Source organism: Poecilia mexicana, unplaced genomic scaffold, assembly GCF_051168715.1.
Source record: "Poecilia mexicana isolate PSO_F unplaced genomic scaffold, ASM5116871v1 scaffold_20, whole genome shotgun sequence".
Classification (NCBI taxonomy): domain Eukaryota; kingdom Metazoa; phylum Chordata; class Actinopteri; order Cyprinodontiformes; family Poeciliidae; genus Poecilia; species Poecilia mexicana.
Window position 1 is genome coordinate 15,345,046 of NW_028263389.1, and position 26,003 is coordinate 15,371,048.

The 26,003-nt window shown below is 39.3% G+C and overlaps 1 protein-coding gene across 2 annotated transcripts; it reads right to left on the bottom strand.

The window, feature by feature from the left end:
- Positions 1-2,033: 2,033 nt before the first annotated feature.
- Positions 2,034-26,003, bottom strand: LOC106915376 (tyrosine-protein kinase yes). Of its 2 annotated transcripts, none has more exons than XM_014982933.2 (12): positions 24,458-26,003; positions 14,030-14,336; positions 11,208-11,307; positions 10,163-10,261; positions 9,880-9,983; positions 9,393-9,542; positions 8,945-9,100; positions 7,414-7,593; positions 5,458-5,534; positions 5,102-5,255; positions 3,660-3,791; positions 2,034-2,705 (listed from the first exon to the last, which is right to left on the bottom strand). In XM_014982933.2, the coding sequence occupies exons 2-12, from the start codon at positions 14,325-14,327 to the stop codon at positions 2,497-2,499; spliced, it is 1,659 nt and encodes a 552-aa protein (XP_014838419.1). In that variant the 5' UTR covers positions 14,328-14,336; positions 24,458-26,003; the 3' UTR covers positions 2,034-2,496. The 2 variants fall into 2 exon arrangements, with proteins under 2 accessions (XP_014838419.1, XP_087857668.1); XM_088001542.1 differs by lacking the exon at positions 24,458-26,003 and adding an exon at positions 18,691-20,106.

A 26,003-nucleotide genomic window follows, 5' to 3' on the forward strand; every position in this document is an offset into this window, starting at 1 on the left:
ACTCCCTCACCACACCGCCATTGGCTAAAAAGACACAAACCACGATTTAAAGAAACATATCAAATTGTCTCAAAAGGGACATATTCCGTGTAAAATCAAGTTTTTATTCTACAAATTGAACATATGATTCCCCACAGGTTAACGCCTCAAGATGCATTCTGATTTTATGATACAAAGCCCTCATTGTAAGGGCCTGTGCTCACTTTTCATCTTAATACAATCCTGCCGAGTCCATGAAAGAGCAACATTAAGAAAAAAGAAAATAAACATTAAAAACATCCATCCAATGTCTTAAATATAGTGTTTGCATTGTCCTTTTGGTTACATAAACGGGCAAGTCCAAAGGTTTCTCAGCAGTCACAGTTTAGTGGATAAAAGGCGTTGCTTTCTTCAAGACAAATATCAGCAAAGGTCTTCTTCATACTTGGCTGGAAGCAACATTTTGTGTCATGATGACTTGACAGAAAGCCTCAGTCCATAGGTTTCTTCAGCAGCTCTTCACTGTAAAAACCCAGCCGGTGAGACAATATATAGAGCGGTTATAAAGAAGGACTGTGATAATCAGGACACAAATTACTGCTTGGTTGAGTGGTGAGCAAATAGAAAGTCTCATTATTAGACACTGACTGTGTAATGTAAGAAAATTTATATTATAACAAAGTATGAAAATGGAGCACAGAAAACACAAAGTACGTAAGATTCAGTCGTGTAAGATTTCCTTTAAGTTTTATCACCCCAAAATGAATAAGAATGCATGAGATTCACCCCCTGAGAACTTCTACTGACAAAATATATTACCCTTGCTTCTGAAAATGCTAATTTAACAAACGGCACATTTACAAAATCTATGGTTTTCAAAACTTGGTCACAATGATTTTGGGCTTTTTTTCTGTGATAATAAAAGTGATGATAAACCGTTTTTTTGGCAACACATCTGTTCCTTGATACAGAAACATTGCTATGAAAATACAACCTAACCTCCTTCAAATGGGCTACTTTCGAACACCAATTCGATGACGCAGTAACACGGCTAAAGAACAAACAGTAGATACATTTAGTAATACTTTAATTACATTTATATTTACCAACGCTCCCATGGAGTGGAAAAAAAAAAAAGATGAAACAGCAAACTTGATCAGAGTTCATCATCGTTGCTGTAAATCACGCTCAGAAAACAAAACAATTATTGCTCGCTCATGATTTTGGGATCACAGTTTTCTAGAGTGATGCAACAGTTGACCACAGCAATTGTATTACAAGTTGCAACGTCTGCAAAGCCGTTTCTAGACTGTTCACATTATTTCGTCAATCTTGCAAATCTGGGTTTTCCTTCTCACTCAAAAAGTGTTTCACTCTTTAAAAAGACCTTCACTGTGTAACAGGGCTGGGCAGAGAGCAGCTGAAACACAATCCATTAGATTTTATGATGTTCAAAACAAGATGCTAAGTTGACGAGGCGGGAGGACATCATCTGTATGTTATTTCTACACATTATAAGCCAAATTATCAAAGAGTAATATCAAAACACTAAACAGACTTAGCCTACCGTTTCTGAAAACTGCTCTGAAGTTTATTGGAGACTATAGTATAGAAGTAGTTGAGTCACAGAAACCTTTAGAAACATAAGGTTGTCCTACAGAAAATAGAGTTGGGACTAAATATTGGTTGCTGTCAAAACAAAACGCATGCTGCATCATGAAAAACGCCACAGTTAAGTGGAGCACAATCGAAAGTGGACCCTGTAATACTGATTAAATGCAGCGAGTTACTTTAAATCGGATGAGTGTTTTGGGTGTACAAATGGTTTTGACGTTGAGGTATATCAGCCTGGGTGAAAAGCCAATCATAAATGACTCGTGTCAGGATCGGGGACTAAATATTTGGGCTCAAAGATCGCTACTACAAAGACTGGACACCACAGCGTTACCTCTGGACCGTTTCTGTCTTTACCACATACTGAACTGGCTACTGCACTTTGCCCCTTCTCTTCCCTATATTGACTAGACCAAAATAAAAATAAAAATAAATAAAAATCTGTGCTCTTATTTTATTTTTTTTAATCGAGAAATGAAATAACATTCCATACTTTCATAGTTGTTGTGAACTGAGAAAATCAGGGAGAATATGTTCAAATAAAAGGAGGCAAATTGCCTTAGTAAACCATAGAGATGTCAAAAATGATTACAAATTTCATTGTGGATGTTCAATCACAGCTTATTTCACAGAAACATAACACTGTGTGATGTCTGGTATTTAAACGTGAATGTGTATGCCCATAACAGCAATCATACATATTGATAAAATCGACGTTGAGGTAAAAAAAAAAATAATAATAATAATCCCTCCAATAATTGTTGTTGTGCCAGATGTGAGAAGATAAAAAAAAATCATGTAAGAACAAAAAAACAAACAAAAAAAAACTAAATAAAAACAATGGACACAAATTAAGTAGAGTTGTATGCAACAGTCATTAGCAAAGCCTCTTCCTCCTGATGGCTATAGGTTTTCTCCAGGCTGATACTGAGGCTCTGTGGAGGTGAAGTAGTCCTCCAAGAAGGACTGCAGGTACTCGAAGGTGGGCCTCTCATCCGGCTCCTTCTTCCAGCAGAGCATCATCATCTCATGCAGGGTCTCAGGGCAACCTGGTGGGCAGGGCATGCGGTAACCCCGCTCCACCTGCTCCAGCACCTCCCGGTTCACCATACCTAAAAGGAGCGGCGTCAGGATCGCAGATTACACCGAGAGCTGGACATCCAGGACGGATGTTTATTCACTATCATTAATAATCACAAACCTGGACGTAAGGACAAATCTGGACAGTCTGAATGTATTTGATTCTGATTTAAAATTTTTTGTGTATCTGTTATTCAAGATACACAAATTAATGTCTGGAATTAATTATTATGTTAATCCTAGAGATTCCCGAGAGGTTTTAGAATATTTTAGTATATCTTACTGCAGATGTTCTTACACTGGTCAGTCTTTAAAGTATGGGACATTAATGATGGATGGACGGATGGACAAAAGCCAGATTGAAAATACTTAAGTCAAATTCTTAATCTTGCAAATTTTTGGTAAAAAAAAGTTACATTCCTGGTTTGAATTATAATAATTTGCATATATTTTTTAAAAATGTTCCTGAAGCTCCTTCTGCAAATTTTACTTTTTGCAATAACGCAACATTTTCTTTGCTCTATAAAGCTTGAAACTCGATACATGACAGAGACAATTCTAAATAAGACACGTAGTTTAAGCATCTACTTTGTGTGTCTGAACTAATCTCTTAAAGACGCCGCATTGGACACTTGCGAGGTGATCTGCGACGGTACTGCAGGAAATCGAGATGCAGAATGAGTCCGGCAGATGGCCATTAATAACTGAGCTGTTTGGTCTCCTGCTCGCCTCCCACCAGATGGCCTCATCTAATCTCAAATCTGACCATGTGTGTGAGAGTGTGTGTCAGTATTCCCCCCTCCCACTCTCCTCCAGCCCCCCTGCAGAGCCACAAACAACCACCTTACACAAAGTATGAGACGTTTCACTTTGTCCTCTGACATTAACAACAGCAGCATGACAACACCTGACAGACTGGAGTCAATCTGCTGCAGTCATAAATCAGAAAGAGACTTGTGTGCATGATGGAGGAGTGTGTCGCTCACCTGGATAGGGCACCCTGCCTTTGGTAACTAGCTCGGTGAGGAGGATCCCGAAGGACCAGACGTCTGACTTGATGGTGAAGCGACCGTACAGAGCGGCTTCGGGGGCCGTCCACTTGATTGGGAATTTGGCTCCTGTGATGGTTATGAAGAGGTGTGACATCAGAGGCAGTGTCCTCAAAAAATATATATTGCATAACTGAAAGTAGTTCTAATTACAAACACAGGATTAATGCATTTAATTAATAATATAAACCAGAACAAAGTAGCAAAAAAAAAGTGAAATAGAAGAAGAATATTTGTTTTATAAATGTCATAAAGCCATTATTAATAAGGCTGTGCATTTATATTCACTCCCCTGAGTTAATATTTTAGGTATGTCTTTGCCAGTTTTGCAAAGACATACCTTTGCAAAACATGGATCAAGACATCAAGACACGGAACGTTTTGCTCCATTGTTCTTTGCAGAATTTCTCAAGATCAGTTAATTGTTTGAAGAGCATCTCTGAGCAGTCAAATACTCACAAGCCAAAACGTGTTGGTTTGCAAATAAAGTTGTTTTCTAGTACTTCAAGAGTTCCTGGAGTCTTCGCCTCACCAGATCTTGAACCTTCACTTTCCTCATCGGGAGTCAGTAAAGTTGTGCCAGAAACGTTTGGATCTCTGAGTTGAAGTTTCTGGCCATGTCTTGGCTTGTGTGCAGTTGCTCCATCCTTTTTTCCCCATTTCCAGATAACTGGCTGAACATATATCACTGTATCACATATCACATAAACTATCCTCGCTTTAAACTGACCTGTCTGCTCTGTTCGTTGGTTTTCATGGCGCTGCTTCTTCAGTAATGTTCTTTGACAAACTGCTGGGGCTTTCAAAGAAAATCAGGGCTTATAAAGTGAAATTACACACAGCTGGGCTATGTTTATAACTTAGATGACTTCTGATGGCTAATTGGTTGTACTGGACTTTATATCAGGGTCTCGGATTAAGAAAAGGGGCTGAATACAAATACACAACAGCCATTTTAAGATTTTCATCTGTAAAATGTGTCTCAAACCTTCATTTCCCTACTGTAACCTACTTTGTCTTGGTCTATCATATAAATGAAAACACACTGAGGCCACGATGCAACACGACAAAACGTGAAAAAGATTATCAGTGCAGCACTGCACAAAATTTTATATGGTGATCTTACAATGAACAAGAGAAAAACATGTAGAGAAGGAAATGTGTTCTAACCGGTGACAGAAATATTTCATTTCACAGTGTGTGAAAAGTGCAACTAATCAGAGCAAATAGCAGCGTCTGGTTTCCACTATTAGCCTAATTCACCATGATGGGAGACCACATATAGCTCTCCTGTATTTTCCATTCCTTCTCCACACACACACACACACACACACACACACACACACACACAAGCTTTTTCTCTGTGTGAATGTACCAACCTTGCCTGGCTGTGTACTCGTTGTCTTCTATCAGCCTGGCCAGACCGAAGTCGGCAATCTTACACACCAAGTTCTCGCCCACGAGTATGTTCGCAGCGCGCAGATCTCTGTGAATGTAGTTCATCCGCTCGATGAAAGCCATCCCGTCTGCAATCTAAAAATAAAAAATATCCACGTGAATCATTTCAGCTTCAAACAATGTCGGACACAAAACACACAAAGCAAAGGCAAAAAAAAAAAAAAAAAAGGGAAACCTGACAGGCTTGCCTGTCGTAATGGTTCTTTTTATAAACGTCTTAAAATAAAGCTCTGAAATCGGTGCTGCACAAACGGGAAACTGTGGATGTTTGTCTCACCTTTGCGGCCATGTCCACCAGCGTGATGAGCGTCAGGAATTTACCGTCACCTTCTTTGACGAAGTCAAGCAAGCTTCCTGGAAAAGCAGCACAGAGGACAAGCTGTAAAAAGGAAGGTTGTTGATGTGACTGTGTGAAACAATCCACATGCAACAGCAGAGATATCATTTTTGTCAGCATTGTTCTGTATCACGCGAACCCATTATTCAGTTAATGCTTAGTGAAAGAAACTAGAGGCGTAACGTTTTTGTTACTGGAAAATATATATATTTTTTTATTTTAAAAGTGGAGTATTTGAGCTGCAAAGTGCAAAATATGATCTTATTTTAGAGTGTGTGTGTTTGTGAAGTGTCATCCGGTAAATAAGGAAACTTTTAATGCAAAGTTGCTCTAAAAGTTGCATTGAAAGTCCGTTAGAAGTGCCAACTTTGCATTAAAGTATCATTATTTATAAAGTAATGCAAAGTTGGCACTTTTAACAGACTTTTAATGCACAGAATGAGAATGCAGCAGTTTCTTGTTTCCCTTTTGGTGGTTAAATCCAGCTTCAGGTAGTCCAATTTGCTTTCAAGGGATCGCACATTAGCAAGCAAGGATATTTCTCATACGGAAATGACTTTAGTAAGAAGATAGAGCCTTTGAAAAATTCTATAACTTTGAGTTTTTCTAAGTATTTCAATATTTCAAGCTTAAAGTTGCATTTAGATTCCTCAAATAATTATTTTTCAGTGTTTCTATTGGGAAATTTTTACCTTTCCTTGTATTTCATCAGCTTTTCAGTTCGTCCGTAGCTGAATTTAAGATTGGAGGCTTTCAGGTGTTTTTTTTTTTGTCTTTGTGGTTCAAACCGTACAAGACTATACACGGTCTGGTGTAATACGAATGAAGTATAATCATTTATTTTTACAACGTCTCTGCCTGTTTTTGATTAGAAGACATTATAATCCTGTAATAAATCATTAGCCAGCTCTCCAAGCATTGCTTCTAACCCTACTCACAATAATTAGCTACGCTGGCGACTCCTTTCTTCTTGCTGTCTTAACCAGATTGGAAATCAATAATTTTATTCCCGTTCCAACCACCATATACAGAAGGTTCTGGAAAATACTCTTTAGGTCCAAATGACAAGCTGTGTTGGAAAAACTATCTGTAGCCCATATATTCATTCCAGTAAGAAAAAAAAAAGTATCTTGGCATTCAAAGTTTAACACCCAATAAATATTTAGTCATGAATTACTTATCAGACATTCTGAAGCTTTCTGGATATTGATTCAAACAATTATGCTGATTTAACTTAAATTATTTGAAAACTCAAATAAAAGGAAGCATGTTATACTGTTGTAGAGATACAAGTCTGGCAAGGACTTCTGGGAAAATATTTAAAGTAGGTGGAAGTTCAAATCTTAAATGTTTGTGAGCACCACAAAATCCAGCTTAAAACAAAGTGGATGTGAAATAAAATATGTTCCCATAATCTGCAAGTGAAATACAAAAAATATTTATTTCTCACACTGAAAACACACAATAGATGAACAAACTGCATCCACATACGGAGTGGTGCATGTAAAAATGGTAACCATTTACCCTCACATAAATCTAACTACCTCTAACCCTCCTCCCCCCGACACCTCTACTAAAAAAAAAAAAAAAAGTGCTGCTGCAGCTGAAGGTGCAAAAACCTCCAACAAAACTGCTGCAGTCTTCAGTTCCAGCCTTCAGGGAACAACAGGGGGCTCTCAACCAGAACAGCATATCAATTAAAAATGCCTGCAATATTTAAATTCTTCCTTCAAGGAAATCTCCGTGCATTAATCCGACTCATGCTGTAAAGATTGGTTTTACCATACGCCTCTTTTAAAACAGAACTCAGTAGGATTGCGTGAAAATAAAGACGGGTTGTGCTTTTTTTTTTTTTTTTTTCAGGGGGGAAAAACACGTAATGTTTGTTTCGGTTACCTTTGGACATGTACTCTGTGACGATATAGATGGGCTCCTCAGACACAACAGCATAAAGAGGCACTAGTTTGTCATGCCTGAGTTTCTTCATGATCTGAGCTTCCTGCAGGAAGGCCTCGGGCGACATGGTGCCCGTCTTCAGCGTCTTTATGGCCACTTTGGTGGTGCCGTTCCATGTGCCTGCGGAGACAAAGACAGGAAGCAAAGTGATGGAAGTCACAGGGGGAATCAGTGTGAATAATCGGCTGGGAGTAAGGCCGTATCATTAATTAGGTCTTGTAATTGCTCAGACGTGTGCTGTCATGCAGCTATGAGCAGATTCAACCTCAGTTAAGAAAGTGGCAGAACAAACGGTGTGCAAAAGTCTCGGTTCGTCCCTTATTTATCTTTTTCTCCCTCCTCTAAGCGACCACACCGTTTTGTTATCGCATACAATATTGTTCATCTGCATTCTTCAAATCTTTCTGAAGCTCGTATTTTTTTTTTTTTTTACCAATTTTCTTGTCAAAGATGAATCTAATTTTAGAAGAGTCATTTAACCTTTTCACCAGAACTGACCATCTATCGGACATCTTTTGTGGAAACGATTTATTTCATTGCTCATTTAAAGACTTAAACGTCAAACGTTTCTCTCTCTCCCTCTTTTTCTCGCAATTATCAGTTTTGAGTCTGAGGGAAATATTTGAAGGCAGCAGTTCGGGGTATTCTCAAATGTAAAACACGCAACCAAAGAAAAGCTTCAATCCTAACAACCTCGGCAAAGCCATGAAAACATTATCTGTCAGGTTTCAAGAACGCCCGTGAAATAAAAGCTTATTTCAACAAAACTTTAAAGTCACGACGAAGGCCTTTTCGACAGCCTTGGTCAGAGTGTGAAGTGTGTGCTCTTGCAATGGAAAAGGTCTGGAACGCTGCATCTCTTTCATTGCTTTTTCAGGTCGCTCATGTCTCTCCTTTATTTAGTTCATAAAAATATGTTGACAATTGGACCTTTTTTTTTTTTAGTCCATATGTCTGGTCTAAACAAACATGCTCAGTAAACCAGCCTGATCAACTCTTCAGAAACATTTTATTCACAAATGAATGTATTTGTGCAGATATGTTTTCAACTTTTAACCCTATTTAAAAAAAAATTCTGACGGAAGAAAACATCTTTTATGGTGAGGCTGTTAATGTTTGATTGATGTTAATGACTGTACAGAAAATTAGTAAAAGCAGTCAAAGGTAAAGCAAGAGAAGTATAAAAAAAAACAAGTGTACGACTAATAATCAGGACCAATTTAAAATGAGCAAAAAGTCGGCATCCCTGGATTCCACGCGTAAATACAACGAGGTGGTTTAAAAGTTTTGCACAGTTCTGTGGCATCAGCTGTTAACATGTTGAGATAAAGAGGACACAACAAATAAAGGAAGCAACTGGAGGAAGTGGATAACTCCCCAATTTTGACACCAACGGAAAGACACTACAGACAAAGAGTCTCCTTATTATCTGCATCCACTTCTGGTAAACATGTACAAGCTTTGTTCTTACCCATCCACACTTCTCCGAAGCATCCCTGGCCCAGTTTGACCTCCAGCTGCAGCGACTCCCTCGGGATCTCCCAGGCATCTTTAGCGAGCCCCTGAGTCTGAGGCTTGACCGTGGGGCAGACCGTGGTCAGCTTGTGGCAGAGTCCGTCAGCGTGCTCTGCGACACAGAGGCACAAAAAGCTGCTACAAGGATGCTCCGCTTTCACAAAGCTTTTTTAAAATCACCGGAAGAACCTCTCTGGGGTCACAGTGAAATCGAGCGGAATCACAGAGACTTAACCGGAGGCGTCCTCAGGCTGAAGACGTCGCCAAATCTGACGGTATAACGTCAACTATTATTAAAATTAAAGAGCGTTCAGCTCCCTTGGCAACACAGCGAGGTGTGTGGCACAGAGCAATTTTCAAGACAATTCTCCAAGGTCTGACTGCAGGGAAGGACAGGACCGTACCTGTGTAGTGTTTGACGAGCTTCGGCAGCGTGTCGAACTGGGCTCGCGTGGTGATGTAGTAGCCCCCGTTATCCAGCTTGCGGATCTTGTAGTGCTTCACGTTGTCTCCTTTGGCCTCATCCCAGTCGCGTATGGACAGAGAATAAGCACCTGAGGCACGACAAAGAAAGGTCAAAGACCAGTTTGAAAAGTTATGAACTGGGCTGGGACGGGCGGTTTTCTGGGAATCTGTTCACAAGTGGAGAATGAATCAGTGGATATGTGCCAAAGATTCCTGAAAGACAATTTTTCAAAAAATTATTTCTAACCTTCCCAACTTACTTTAAGCTCATCGTGAGAGCTAAAAGAAGCCTCCAAAAGCCTTAAAATGTCACCGAGAGGCTTACGGCAGACTTTCGCTCATGTTGAAATTAAAGTGCACACCAGTAAAACCAGAAAGAATCGTAGACGCTGAATGAAAAATGTTCAAAAAGAAGGAACGTCTGACCTTTCGTTGTTTCACTCTCCCGCACCAGGAAAGTCCCTCGATTATTCCCGGGATTGAGCAGCAGCCTCTCAGCATCTTTGCGCCCCATTTTGCCAAAGTACCACCTGTGAAACGAAAACAGCATATGAGCAGAGAACCCAGCAGATTCTGGCTCACAGAAAAGGGTGTGAAGTCAATAATGTTGGACTGCACTGAGACATCCACACTCATGCTACAGCCTCTACTCTCTGACACACACACACTCTGCAGACAGAGGCTAGGAGAGGCAACAAGCCAGTCTTACTCTTCAGCCTGAATGGAGTCGGCGGGGGCCACATAATTGCTGGGGATGTAGCCCTTCTTCCCGGTGTTAATGGAGCGAGCCTCCCACCAGTCTCCTTCGCTGTAGGAGAACAATGACACGGGAGAGAGCACATAGACGATTTGTTCATTCAACTGTCAACTGTCGGGACTGAGGCTTATACGTATATATGGCAGAGTGACTCAGAGCAACAATGAAACACTGGTAATGGTACTTAATCATTTTCTGTCCAACTCTATAATGAAAGAGGTTCTGCAAAAAATCTGCGACATGATCTTGGTTATGAAATGAAATAAATCTGTTTCTCATTAAAAGTGTGCAAGCTACTTTTGCTGTTGGAGGTTTACATATGTTATAATGTATACAGCATACAATGTCAAATTTGAATTTGTTGCATGTATACATACACTCCTACAAATATTTGATTAAGGTCCCTTTAAGGTCTGGTTTACTTCTACCAATTGTTTTCTGCAGACATCAAAAAGTGGTGATTTATGACCTGTGAGTTTTTATGCCACAGGTTTGGCCTCTAAGAATAACCCAAAAAATCTTAGATGGTTTTAAAAATGTTATTTCAGAATCTTGATGACAGCCAACATTTTTTTTTATTGCAAAATCAGTTTTGATGTGTTTAAGATGATTATCAAACTGAAACACTAACATATCTTCAAATTTCAACTGAATAGCTGTTGATTTGAGGTAAGCAATGTCCTTTCACCCGAGGGTCATATTTTGGGTCAAATAGTGAAAAATCAATTTTGGGCAAAAAAAATCCACATTAAATTCAAACTTCTGCACCAAAAATAGTTTATAAACTGCCCTATGTTAATTAGTTGTTTAATCAATCCATTGTGGAAAAAAGAATAATTCAAATATATTGTTGAAGTCTTAAAATCGTAATAAACTCCATTGCCTACGATGAGTGTATGTAGACTTCTGACCACTACTGCAAGTCATTCATGAACACTAAATAGAGCCAGATCCTCCATGGAAACAGTTATTGGCGAGAAACTGAGGAGATTCTTACGTATTGTTGATGATCTGAAAGCGATCCCCCTTTTTAAACGTAAGATCATCTGATGTTCTGGCTTCGTAGTCGTACAAGGCAACAAAGAAGGTGACGCCACCTGAAAATAAGAAAACAAAACCCACAGTTGAAGACCACGGTCGCGTAGAAAGCATTACAAAATATGCCAGAGTAAGACAGCTGAGACAGATACAGGCACATTTGGCTAAAGTGTCTTTTTGTGTAATTTCACTGTGCAGCTACCAGGTCTACATCCACAGAGACACATAAAGACAGTTACAAAGTTGGCCTTCTATCGCTTAAAGAATGTTTCCAGGAGAAAAAAAAATGGACCAATGTTCCTGCAAGATCTCGAGTAACTCGTCCATGCAATTATCTCTGGTTGAATTAATTACTGCAGTTGTCTCCCTAAAAAAATCAGACAACTGCAGCTGATACAGAACGCTGACATCCTGAAATAGACACAATTTAGTCCAACAATGAGGGGGAGGGGGGGGGGAATTAAGTTCATTTTTATTCAGTGTATGTAAACATCTGGCATCAGCTATAAAGATGACAAATGGAATCTGACAATACCATTGTTACATAGGTCAAAGAAAATTCTATATATATCCAACCTGTCGGCAGAAATACAACATTTCTTTGAGTCATAATTCAGATCAGGTTGGTGGTTTTGATTTATTAGAACATGACCTCAAATGAACCATTAAAAGCCACCTGTCGTTATTGCATGGTATAAATCGGCTCGTTCTTTGCATCCCATGACAACATCCTGTAAACCAACATGCCTACTGTGCAGCAGCCTTCCCACGCGGAGGCCTTTCATGACAACAATGCTGTCAACAATAATCCTATTATCACCTGCAGAAAGCAAACAGAAACCCAGCGACGCGTCTAAGAGCAGATAATCCAACACTGGGGAGGATTACAACCGAAATCCCATCTAAAAAGGAGGGTCTGATCATCAGTTCTTTTCTCTGTGGATCAAGGCTGACAGAAAGACTTGTATAAAAATGTATCAGCGTAAAATAACAATGACACAGAGGCAGGAGGTTTCGGTATGAAACAGGATTAGTGGCTTGTAAACACCTCATTCAGTATTCTATGAAAAAAGTCCCTAAAAACATCAAGAATAACCCAAAAAACAGTTAATTACACGTCTAAAAATCATATTTCTCTGAGTACTCCAGCCCTCGCCTCCCTGTCCAAAGACATGTTAGGTCAGTTCTCTAAATTGCTCTTAGGAATGTGTCTATTGATGCATCATTGTATTTCCTGTGTGTCTCTATGTTGTCCTGACCTTTCCAGGGTGGGCCCCATTTGCAGTACTTCTTAAAATAACAAATTTTCTTAAGTATAGCTAGAAAACAATGCAAAACAGGTTCACAGTTTACTTTTTGCAATGTCTTCTCCATATTGCAAAAATGTTTAAACAATGGTGACCCTATGTACTGCATGTTAGGCCAAATAATATAGTATTATCATTTAAATGATAAAAACTGTCACTTTTATTCAGATTTTCTGTTTCTTTGTAAATTATTATAATGTGTTTATGTATTAGAAGATAATATAAATATTAAAAACACAAACCATTCAAAATGCAAATTCAAAATGTAAAAACTTTAATAAAATGTTTAATTTAAATCCAAATTTAGTAGTTATTTTCAAACTCTATGGCGTCTATGCAAACAGTTAATTATTCAGTTTCTTTGATCGACAGCTGCAGTAAACAAAATGCACATGCTGATTTAAACGACATCTCAGGTTGACAGGAAGGCTGTTCCGAAGCTGACAGAGATGGGAACTAAACACTGCCTCTTCTTCTTTAGTCTTGAAAACACAGAGAAAGCAGGTCTCTAATAATGTAGGGAGTCTCTATCTAGGGTTTGAAGACAAAAGCAAACGTCCAGTCCTGGCTACACTCTCTCAAAATCCTCTGAAAGGATCTCAAACCCTGACGAAAACAAACCTCAACCTTTGGGTCAAAAATTCTAGCGAGAAGCAACACTGTGGCTAAAACGACACCATCTCCACTGTAAAACACGATGATGGCAGTAATTATGCATCAGGGAAAATCCGAGTTTTAATAAGGTGGCTGAAAACATGAATATTTTTAATTACTGGTCAGTTTTGGGCAACAGAACGTCAGGAACCCAATTGTTCAGTATAACTGTGAGTCAAAGCATACGTCCAAATCTACAAAACAAAGACTCAAAAGGAAGAAAATTCATTTTGAATGAGTTTTGTCCTCCATTAACTCTAAAATATAATCTGCGAGGTTAACTGGCAGGCCATTGACAAATGAGACAGAGCTGGAGAACTTTTACAAAGTGGTGTCCATATGTGAGAAACTCCTACCAGAAACTCAAACTAAAGTCATTCAACTCAATATTAGTTAAATATTGACTTATGTAACCAGGTTACTGCAGCATCTTTGGTCTGTTTTCAGTTTAAATGTGCAGGAAGTACAATACATTAAAGGAAAAAGATGTTTTTGATGCTATTAATTATGATTTAATCTTTTACAGTTTTCAAACTCACCATATTAACTCAACAATGGTCATTAATACTGACAATTGGATGTTTTTGTCTTTAACTGACCAAACAATTTAGCTTTTTGGACTGGCTGTAAAGTGCATTGAGCAGCTCAACAAAATGAATTCAGTCAAATGTCAGTGGCGGGCATTGGCAGCGTGATGTCAGGACGTTTAAATCTGACGAGAAATATTTGAAAGCAAATACACTCAAAATGTAAAGAGAAAAACTACTAGGGCAGTGGCAATGTAACGACGTAAAGTTTTAAGAAAGAAAACTCTACTCACTAGAGACGGCACCAGAGAAGGAGTTGGACATGGGACCAGAGAAGGAGGTCGACGCTCCTCCAAAGGGAGTCATGGCAGAGGAGGAGCCTCCGAACGGAGTGAGGGCGTGGTTGAAATTCAGAGCTGCGGAGCTGGAGGAAGACGCGGGAGCCTGATTCTGCTGCGTCTGCGTCGGGTCTGGCCCGTAGTGGCCGACGTGAGGCACGGCGGCAGAGGCGCTGGGGTCAGACCGTGAGGAATTCTCGGTCTGATACTTCATGGTGGGACCTTTGTTTTCTTTGCTCTTCACGCAGCCCATCGTCTCAGCCTGCACGGACAGACAAAACAAAAAGAGATCAATTTAACGCAAACAGAATCTGGAGAAGTGGACAATGTTGCATGAAAGGCCATACAGGGAGGAGCCTGGATTAGGAATCGTGACATATGGTTTGCCAGCTCTGGTACGAATGTTATGAAATCAAAGTGTAATGACCTGATATTTCCATGTTAATCATTTTGTTGCTGCTCCAACCACTAAGACTTTAAGCCCTGTTGTAACTGGGACATATGGTGAATTTTAAATCTGCTTTTGAACATAGCTATGAACAATGAGTCTCTGAATATACTGAGATAACATGCAAGAGAGCCACTAAGTCTTATGATACTACACTACAATAGTTTGGCAAAGTATGAACACTTTGATTTATTTTTTATGGCTTGGTGAAAATTCAGACTATCATCTAACTATGGAATCTGTGCTGAGACTTGAAAATTGATGTTTATAGATACTTTCTATCAAATCTCTTTTTTTCTCACAACTACTGAATGTTATTGAGAACTATAACAAAGCAAATTGAGTGACTAACAGAACTCATCACAATCATTTTGGCAACTGACTGTAAAATCCAAAAAGTCAGATTATGGAGAATCCCTCTTTAATCAAACATTACTATTACAGATTGCCTATAACTGTCTGTTCATGTATATTCCATAGATTGTGACATATTTAGTAGATTTTTGTGTTTTTATTATTGTTAGAAAGGTGCAGCCACATTGTTTTATTATTGTGTTCTCTTTGTGCATTTGGGTTTAGTTTCTTAAGTATGTGTTAGTTTCCACCCCCCCACAATCCCCCTTGATTTATAGTTATTTTTGAGTCTTAGTTCAACTTCCTCTGTATTCATTAGTCTCCCTCCCTCAGTGTCCATACTTTACTGTTACCACAACCATTCCAGATTGAATCTAATTAGTTAATCTGGTTAGTTGATCCTACTCTCAACATACAAAATATGACAAAAAAAACTTGTTCTATTAAGATATAAGTAGAAACACAAGCAGCAGTAGAACCTGTCCTTTAGAATAATCCAAAGAAAAGTGGTGCCGACTAGCATGATGGCACACTGGTGAAGCAGTAGCTGCAAAGATATCAGGCTACTTTATTACTCAGTCAACATCATGCAACGATTAGTCAAAGAGGTGTAGCATTCTCTCATTCTGCAGCCGTGGCCTTGAGGTTAGGAGGGTGTATTATGTCTTATCTTAGAAGGAGGTGCTTAATTGAGAGTTCCCAGAGTTCTTCGGATTTACTGCCAAGCGATTCAACAAAATGGGCATTTTTCAAACATTTTAAAGCAGTTTGCACAGATAAAATGTTGCAGGTGCTTAAATTGTAGGCTGCAGCAACGGTTGCCTTAAGAAAACTAACTTTAGACGTAATAAGGCACTACAGAGGTTTCTAAGTAACAGATTTCTTACAAAGGGTTTGAAGTCAGTGTGGCTATAAATCCACCGTCTGACTTTAGATGTTCAGCCAACATGCTGAGAATGTTGGCATGGAGTAGAGACGTACAGTTCCCGAGCCAGACGCTGCTCCCAGCCTCAGGATGAAACAACTGTCATGGAAAGCAGAGGCAGGCTTCATCCTGTCAACTACGGCAGGAGGTGGAGGGGTCTAAATTTCATTAGAAAAACTGATGAAAGTCTGCTGATTTTGCTCAGGGTTTACCTAGCCAAGCTGACCAGAAAACAGGAAGACTTTTCCATCCGTTCAACTAAACCACTATATTTATGTTATTTTATATCGACAATAAGCAAAAAAGCTTAATAAATATAACCTATTGATTTTTTTTTTTTAAGTAAGGCCTACAAAGTGCAGTGAGGCTGAAAACTGATTTATGTTTCATTTGTTGTATCGCTCATATTAAAGTAGGTAACGTCAACCCTTTGCTTGTAGCTATTTGAATAGAACAGCAGTAGTGGTAGAAAAGCTGAACAATAATAAAAGTCCTATTCTTCTGCCTAAACCACATTTGCAAAAACTCAGTCTTGTAAAATGGCACAAGAAAAGCAAATTTCTGCTGTTATGACTTCTGGGGGATAAAGTCTTAGACTTGCAGGGTGAATGTTAAAGAAAATACCTCAAACACAGATCAAAAGCACATATTGTACCTCTTAAGTCCCTGACAAAGATCGTTAGAGAAAATACACAGCAATAATCGTCGAGATGAAGAACAGACTTTAGAATACTTTTGTAAGTTTACAAGTCACTGAATGGCTTCGCACCAAAACATGTCGCCATTGTGTGAACCTACCAGACCACTCAGGTCTTTTGGTCCAAGTCTATCCATCCCTGGAGTCAGAATCAAACGTGGAGAAGAGGCATTCAGTTTTTATGCTCCTCTAATCTAAAACAAACTTCCAGAAAACTGCAAAACAGCAAAAACACTGAGATCCTTTAAATCAAGGAGAAATATCCATTTGGTCAGAGCTGCCTCTGATCAAAACAGCTGGAACATAATCTGTTTTTCAACTTTCTATTGTCCTTCCTCACTCTATTTTCTTTATTTCGCTTGTTAACCGTTTTATTTTTCTACTTTGTGTGAAGTACTCTGAATTGCCACGTTTCTGAAAATGTGCTGTAAAAAATAAAACTGCCTTGCCTCTAAATCCCCGCCAATAAGTCCGGCGCAGCGAGTTCAAATAAAAATTCATCCGAGCGTTTGTGTAGGCACAAATAAAAAAAACGATTTTGACCTTTCTGCGCACGGAGCAGGAGAAACGGCAAAGCGAGACAGCAGGCCTGGCTGAATGAAAGGGGGGCAGCCAGGCACACACGGTGCCAGCTCTCCCAGCTGGAACTACTAGGAGGATTACAAGGGTGAAGGATTTACTCAAAGAGGATAATAACAGAAAACAAAGTAAGAGTGACCACCAGGGTCCGTGGGGGTGTGTAGTCATTTTGGCCAAGCTCACCCTGCCTGTACTGTCACACAGAAGCCTGACTTTGCCCAGAGCTAAAGCCAGACAACTCGCTGTCAGTCGGATAAATCAGACAGCTGTTGCATAACGACGCCGTTTTCTTTTTTTATATACAAATTCAACAACTGAAGAGTGCATCGTCCTCGACAGAAAATGTAAAAATTATAACGTGTCATGCGACATTTAAGACATAATATTAATTAGTATAAGCTACTCCTTAAGATTTCAAACAAATAAATAAAGCATAAATAGGCAAATACTAGACCTGATAATATTGCTGCTGCTACTACCACAAGTAGGAAGGCTAATTTGGAAAAAAAATATAAAGTACGATGATAATAATAATAATAATAATAATAATAGCAACATAAGTTACATTTTTTAAATAAAATTTTAGCAAAATATTGAATAATTACATAATAGTAAAACATCATCATTATTCAGAGTAATAAATATGCAAATATTTAAATTAAAATTTTAGGTTTACCATACTACCAGGAACAAACTGATTTAAAAACAAATCATCATCACAATTCATTAGATACAGGATGATAACAAATTATTTAATGCGTAAATTAAATTGCGACTACTGTTGCAGTACAACTTTTACAATACTGCTAAGCAACAAACAAATTTAAAAGAGGAAATGAATTAATGATTGTAAGATAGATAAAAATGAAAAAAATATCAGCAACATCATTACCATCAAATATGAACTATATGATAAATAATGATACCATTCTTTCCTCTGCAATTGTATATCTAAATGTAATGTAATGAATGAAATATTAGTTTAGTGCAGCAAAGTCATTAAAAACAGAGGGACAATCTGGATCAACATCTGTGTGTTTGTTCCTGTTTGCCAAGCTTATGCAACTACGTCTTACAGTACATCTAAAAGCTCAAGATGTCCCTTTGCTGCACATGAGGCAACTTCTGACCAGTACAGCCATGCAGCCACTGGGAAACTATGATGTGCTGCTAATTATAGCAGCTTATTGTAATTGCGGACAACATCCCGCCCCCAGGATGACAGCATGACCTACAAACATAAGAAGACACTCAAACTCTTCCCAGATGGAGCCAAACACAGCGACAGAGGAAGGAGAAGAGTTCAAACGAGGAAGCTGCATTGACAAGAAGTAAGCATTTACACAAACTGAAGCTCTTTGTGCTCTCTCTTTTGCTTCACAGAGGCTGAAAATCAAACATAAGTGAGCTTGACATTTAAATCAGAATCGAAGTTAAGCAATCAGGAACGGACTGTTTAAAACCTTTTCCTCCAGGCATAGATCTCTTCTTCTGCAGCCAAACTCTGCGTAAATATAAACACGGCTGGGATAAGCACTTGGTCAACGCTGCCAGTGGTCTCTCCTTCATAATCCACAAAAACAGTCAAATATGTGCAATAAAAGCAGCAGTACCTTTCCAGCTAGTGCTTATTTTCCTCCTCCTCATTCCTCTGTCCAGCAAGAAGTGTGGCAGATTAGGCAATAATTTTGCTTAATACCTCTTCCAGCAAGGTCGGACTGCCTGAAGGAATAACAGGGATTTAGTCTGTTGCTCAAGGCCCTTAAAAAAAAAGAAAAAATTTAAAAAAGCCGAAACGTGCTGAGATCTGCCTCTATCTGAAAGCATTTGCATTCTTTTAAGGATGATCCTTTGCTGAGTAATAATTGTTATCGTTGTCATGTTTTCCAGGAAACACAGAACAAACAAAAACTCTATCCATCTGCAGACATCCTGATTCAGCTCCAGATGTCTGGAGAGGAGAAATCTTTCCACAAACATCCCGACGCACACAGAAGATGCTGCGTGTCCAAAAGGCTCTCTGACTCTTGACCCTCTGTCTTTGGTGCTTTCATTAGTCTCAGAGGCACGCTCTCGTGCATCTCTGCGAGTTTGATTTACTAATATTGGCTCTCATACTTCACACTCCAGTCAGTGTGCAGCGACAGCATTGGAGGGATTTCACAGAGGCTCCGGGGTTGTGCACGCTTAACCAAAAACATACCACTTTGAACAGAGATCCGCGGCCAGCTGCGGCACAAAAATAAAAAAAAAATGCAATGTCTTGCTGAGCTTTAAAGCTAGGAAATCATTCTTTGCATATCCAAGACCTTCCTGTGGTTTCCTTCTTCCATTCCAACCACAGCGTGATCAGTCAAGGCAGGATTTACGAAATGCTGATAAGACAGGGAGAGGTTAGTTTTTTTTGTTTTTTTTTTCCTGGCAAAAACTCTCAGGATCACAACTTAAATAATTTTTTTTAAGTTCACAGAAAGAGCAAGTTGGAGGTATGAGAGAAATCCTCACCTATAGTTATATCTGTGAATCCGGAAAGAATCTCAGTGGTCTAGGAATGTTTCACTTTATTACATCCACCTTGATAGTTCTGGGTTCTTAACTCCTCAAGACATTGATTCAACACAGTGTTGGACGCATTCCTCATAGAAAGTGTCCCCCACACCACGCATTATACCGCTACCATCACCAGTGGAATCGTTTATAATAGGCAGGGAGATCCATAATTTCATATTTCATACCTCCACCAAAAGCTATTTAGAGATATAATTAAAGTTCGCCATGGTTGAAACCTACACCTTCATCTCTACTGCTCAACCCAAAAATGTCATTTTCTTCCAGATGTGGCACCATTTATAGGAAAATAAACAGGTTTTTAACAAGAAATTGTTGACAAGCATTGGTTTCCTTATTTTTGGGCAAGTTTATGTAGCTGGTGGAGTTATAATGTTATTCCCTCATCAGAAACACCCCTGGAGTATTGCTTTTATTCTTTCATGAATAAATGCAACACTTATAAAAGGCGCCTCCCCCACTCCACTCCTTCAAACTAGCAGCAGCAGCAATTAGCAAACACCTGGTGGAACTGCACATCTGCAGACCTTATATGAATTATTTCTCAGTCCAGTGCTCTGATGGACTTTTGTAAATGCTTGATAGAAGAGTGTTGTTGTGAGGACGTGATGAAGGCAGGAATTTAAAGATACGTAGGCCTAATTTCAAGATGTTAAAAGTTATGAATTGAGAATTCTTTTAAGTCATGTTTGATATATACGATCGAAGGTGACATTTTGATCGTACTAAAAAAATTATACAATGTGGCTGGAAAACAAATAATCCTGCCCCTTTAACAAAGCTTGCAGAGCTCTGCTGAAAATACAAATAAGCCGATGTAGCAATGATGCAAGCGCACTGTGGATTATTAATGGTCCGAGAGCCGATTCTAAAATAAAACAAGTCTCACTGTTTCAAACAGATTCTTCTCCTCTGGGGTTTAGATCACAAGACATTTGGCTGGATGACAGCCCGGCAGCTGAGCTTAAAGGAAGCATGAGACCGGAGTTCCTCCATCCATCAGCCAGCGCTCCGACTGAAAGCGTGCCCAGCTGTGAGTACAGGCAGGAAGGCAGTCTGTGGAGCCTTGCTGATGTTCAGATCTGCAGCAGATGCTGGCTGCCACCGAGCACCACATTAATTTTAATGCCTAACACACTACATCCAAGTAAGCCTTCAGAGCCTTTCAGAAAACCATCACCAGCTAGTTTATTTTGAGTCTTATAGGGGTTAGGGATTTCTGGTTTAAGATTGTCCTGCTATTTAGATCAGATTAGGGCAGATTTAGGAGCAAAAGTACAATTCTATGTTCTACTTTTGATAGTTATTTTGTATATTTTGTGTATACTTAAGTGAACTTTGTACTGTTATAATTGTCTGCACCTTGTGATTATTGTTTTGCATTCTGTACACCGGTGTGCCTCTTGGTCAGGTTTCCCTTTAAAAAGAGTTTTTATATGAATGGATCTTTCTTTTTGTACTTAAGCTTGAGGGCTTAGTACAAATATATTCAACTGATAAAAAGGTGTGGTCTTAATATGTCACATGCTTCCACAAAGTCAGATTTTTTTCATACGTTTAAAAATAATGTGTTGTGCATTTTAACCCAAAACATGTTTCTTCTACAGTCATGGCCAAAAGTTTTGGGAATGATTCAAATGTTAATATTTACAAAGTCTACTGCTTCAGTTTTTATAATGGCAATTTGCATATACTCCAGAATGTTATAGTGATCAGCTTAACAGCAATTAATTGCAAAGTCAATATTTGCCTAGAAAATGAACTTTATCCCCCAAAACACATTTCTCTAAAACACAAAATCTCTGTTTTGTTCCCTGAGCCAGTTAGTTATTATCTTTGCTTTATGGCAAGGTGCTCCATCATGCTGGAAAAGGCATTGTTCATCACCAAACTGGTCTTGGACGGTTGGGAGAAGTTGCTCTCGGAGGACATTCTGGTGCCATTCTTTATTCATGGCTGTGTTTTTAGGCAAGACTGTGAGAGAACCGACTCCCTTGGCTGAGATGCAACCCACACATGAATGGTTTCAGGATGCTTTACAGTTGGCATGAGACAAGACTGGTGGTAGCGCTCACCTTGTCTTCTCCGAACAAGCCGTTTTCCAGGTGTCCCAAACAATCGGAAAGGGGATTCATCAGAGAAAATGACTTTACCCCAGTCCTCAGCAGTACTCTGCATGTACCTTTTGTAGAATATCAGTCTGTCCCTGATGTTTTTCCTGGAGAGAAGTGGCTTCTTTGCTGCCCTCCTGGAGTCCAGGCCTTGCTCCAAGAGTCTCCGCCTCACAGTGTGTCCAGTTGCACTCACACCTGCCTGCTGCCATTCCTGAGCAAGCTCTGCACTCCCGGTAGCCCAATCCCACAGCTGAAGCACTTTTAAGAGTCGGTCCTGGCGCTTGCTGGTCTTTCTTGGGCGCCCTGGAGCCTTTTTGGCAACAATGGAACCTCTCATCTTGAAGTTCTTGATGACGCGATACATTGTTGATTAAGGTGCAATCTTTCTAGCTGCGATACTCTTCTCTGTTAGGCCATTTTTGAGCAGTGCAATGATGACTGCATGTGTTTCTTTAGAGATAGCCATGGTTCACAGAAGAGAAACAATGATGCCAAGCACCAGCCTCTTTTTAAAGTGTCAGGTGGTGTCATTCTTACTTAATCATGACAGAATGATCTCCAGCCCTGTCCTCATCAACACCCACACCTGTGTTAATGGAGCAATCACTGAAACAATGTTAGCTGGTTCTTTTAAGGCAGGGCTGCAATGAAGTTGAAATGTGTTTTGGGGGATGAAGTTCATTTTCTAGGCAAATATTGACTTTGCAATTAATTGCTGTTAAGCTGATCACTCTTTATAACATTCTGGAGTATATGCAAATTGCCATTATAAAAACTGAAGCAGTAGACTTTGTAAATATTAACATTTGAATCATTCCCAAAACTTTTGACTGTACACACATGAAAACCAGAGGGCAGCAGATCATGTGATTATGTACCTTATTTGAGTTAAATGTCTATGTTGACATTTGCTCCATTTCTTAAAGAGTGTAAGTGAGCGTGGTTAAACTTATTTATAGCATATTCGTTTTCACAATTTTCTAATTTAATAATCACAAAATAGTGCATAGTTGTGAAGTAAAGGAAAAAGGGCACATGATATATTTTTGTTTACAATATCTGATAGGCAACATCTGAATTCGTATTCACATGGACTTGATCTTTGCCTCTGTAAAATCCAGTGCATTTGTCAAAAAGCTAGTTTCAGAAGCGGAGGCAGGGTTTGGGTGGAGTGGATTCTACATTGTGTTTGCAAATGCTTGCTATTAGACAACCTGAAAAGAAATAAAAATGTACATAAAAGTCTCAAATGTAAATGAAAGTGTCAACCTTGAAGAACCCAACTCGTGCTTTGGTCTCATGTTTTCTCGGCAGAAGGTCTTACTGTAACTCTCATGCGAACCACCGCCATAAAATTCGATCAAACAATACCTAAATGTCGCAACGATGATCCCATATTTACTTTACTTACTCACTTGCTACAATAATCAGGTTCTCTGTCTGACTGATGAAGTGTCACTCACCTCACTCATACACATGCTTGGACCCACCCAGCATGTGTGTATTGGACTCACAATGGATTTCTTACCACATAGATTGACAACACACAACTCCTGCAGGTCTAACCTGATTCTCAGACTGATATTAAGAAAAAAGCATTCAACTTGAGCAACACATCTAGAACCCATAGGTCTCCCTTTTTACCCAGACTACATTACAGGGACTTTGGCCCTGCTTTCTGATATTTCAACTAATAAATGAATTGACCATTTGGGAGCCCTCATAAGACTGTACACAGAGCATGAACCTTTCATTCTCAGACTGAAAGGTCAATGCTTTCATTGACCTGAAAAATAAAAAAATAAAAATAGGTGCGGTACCCATCTACTACTGGTGATGTTCTATTCTGTCCCAAAGCCAGGATGACAAACATCACCCTGTGTCTGTGATAAGACATAAAATGTTATTTAATTTGTCCTATTTAAACCCATTTTAGATACACTAACACACAGCCAGATAAGAAAACGGGTGACAGCAGCTTTAATAGCGGCACTCCCAACTCTCCAGATCCAGGCTACCTTAAAAGGTTTGAAAGCAGCTGATTCAGGTAGAGTTGTGCAAAGAGCTGTTCAGGATGTGACATGTTACTGAATCATTTTCGTAAAACAGCTCTAATCTTAAGACATTCTGTGGACTTTGTGCTGATGACAGGCATAGAGAAACTCTAGCTGTTAAAAAAAAAAAAAAGAATCTTGATGTTCCAGAGGGCTGAATCAGCATGACTCACGAGTGGGTTAAGAATTTAACAGTTTACCAAAATGATAAGCTACTTTAGAAAACCCATTAAAAATCAGCTGTGTAAATTATAAATATTTGAGTTAAACGCATTGCAATACGGCAATAAAATGAGTTGGAAGTTTTCATTTACACCATAATGATATGTCAACGTTTCTGTTTCTTGCAATAAAGCTATAATTATATGCAATTTTCCAGATTAAACATTTTCCAGGGAATTAGTGTTTTTTTTTTTTTTTTTGTTCCCACTGGGATTAAATTCGTGCATTGCCTTTTCCTTTTCTTAAATATAACACATTGGTGAATAAAAACACAGTAGCATATAATCAGCTCAGTGTTGGCAGTGCTTGCAGTCCTTTGTTGATGACAGGTCACACAGCGGAGCAGCTGGCCCTTCTTGTTTTAATCATCCTGCTCTGACAAAGAAACAAATAATTACATTCCTTATTATTTTTGCCTTTACCTTCCCGGTCCTTCCAGTGTGATTTTTCTTCCTATTTTCACCACTTTCTCCTTGAATCAGTTCGGGACAAAGTAAATCCGAGTTATTCCAGCCGGGACCGATCCGCCTTCATCCTCACTTCATCAATCCAGCGGTTTGGTTTTTAAGTTAAATCAAGTGTTGCAGTCCTGAAGGCTGATGTTGGCGCTGCAAGAGGCTGTCATTTTCCTTCATGTGGAGAAATCGCTGAAGGGAAAATCCTGCAGAGGCATGCCTGCTGATGGAAAACAAAGAGGAAGGAGGAAAAGTGGGATCCTGGAGTATCCCGGAGAGATGGAGCCTCCTCTCCACTTCCTACTACCAAACTTCCATCAACCCCCACACAACAACATGGCCGACCCAGCCTGCGGGACTGGAGCCACGCAGCTGGAGACGCAGACACGGAGCCGTCTGGTGCAGCTGGTCTGAGCGCAGCCGCGGCGTGAAATATTCACGCGAAAAACCTTACGCTGGGTAAAATAACAAAGAGCAGAAGGGAAATGGATGGGTGAAAACAAGCAGACCGGCCCGAGGAGAATTTTTAATCTCCAAAAAAAAAAAAAAAAAAGGAGTAGTCACTTGTACCGTTACCGTTGACAAATGTAAATTTGTGGCGCCCTCTGCTGGTTTTATACATCTATTGCATGTCAAACAGTAATATTCAGTGAATACTTCGTAAAAGAGCATTTCCTATATTTATGACCAGCTTTGTAGTTCTTTTAACCCATGCAAAATACGACAGATTGTTCAATAGGTAGGTTTTTAGGTCTTTTATGTTGAAATTCTTGGAAACAATTTTTGTACAGAGCTATAACAAAATATTTGCTAGCGTTAGAGGAGGATCAAAATGTAGACAGGAAGTCGGGAGGCTCATGATAAAAAAAAAATCTTTAATAAGGAAAATCAAAACGACTGACAAAAATCAGTAACAGGAAAGCGAGGAACTTAAATACTGATCAAGAGAAGCAAGTGACAAATAAACCAGAAGAGCAGGTTAGTGGTGGCATCTGGGGAAGAAAGTTTGCTGAAAAAAATTAGGAGATGTGCAACAACTGTACAGAAAAACAGGCAGAGGGAAAGGAGAAAAAACTCAACAAATAGAAGAAGACCCTGAAACAAACATAAACACTAACAGAAAGAAACATAAAACTCAGGAAACCCACCAAAGATGAGAATAATTGAACTAACACAAAGATAAAAGGTCTAAGTAAATAAGCAACAATGAAATGATCAAAACAGAAACAGAATTAAAAACCAAATATCCGACACCTAAGGACCATAACAAGACTTCAACCAAGTCAAAAGGATGCTAATGATTCCTTGTTCTAGTGCTGTGGAAGAAATCCTTCGTTGATCTGGTACCAAAGAAAGCTCATCCATCAGTCCTCAACAACCTTTTCCCATGACATCCCATTTCATGAAGGTCCTAAGGAGACTCCTTTTGACTCCCACTAGTTAAGTTTGATTGAGGCCTCCATCTGTCTGCAGTGTCTGGCCAGGTGATCAGCAGCAAAGGGGTGCTACCAAG

Coding starts and splice junctions, on each gene's coding strand:
- LOC106915376 (XM_014982933.2), bottom strand. CDS start 14,327: ATGGGCTGCGTGAAGAGCAAAGAAAACAAAGGTCCCACCATGAAGTAT. Junction 10,262..11,207: donor TTTCAGATCATCAACAATAC/GTAAGAATCTCC, acceptor GTTCTCCTACAG/CGAAGGAGACTGGTGGGAGG. Junction 9,543..9,879: donor GGAGAGTGAAACAACGAAAG/GTCAGACGTTCC, acceptor GTCGTGCCTCAG/GTGCTTATTCTCTGTCCATA.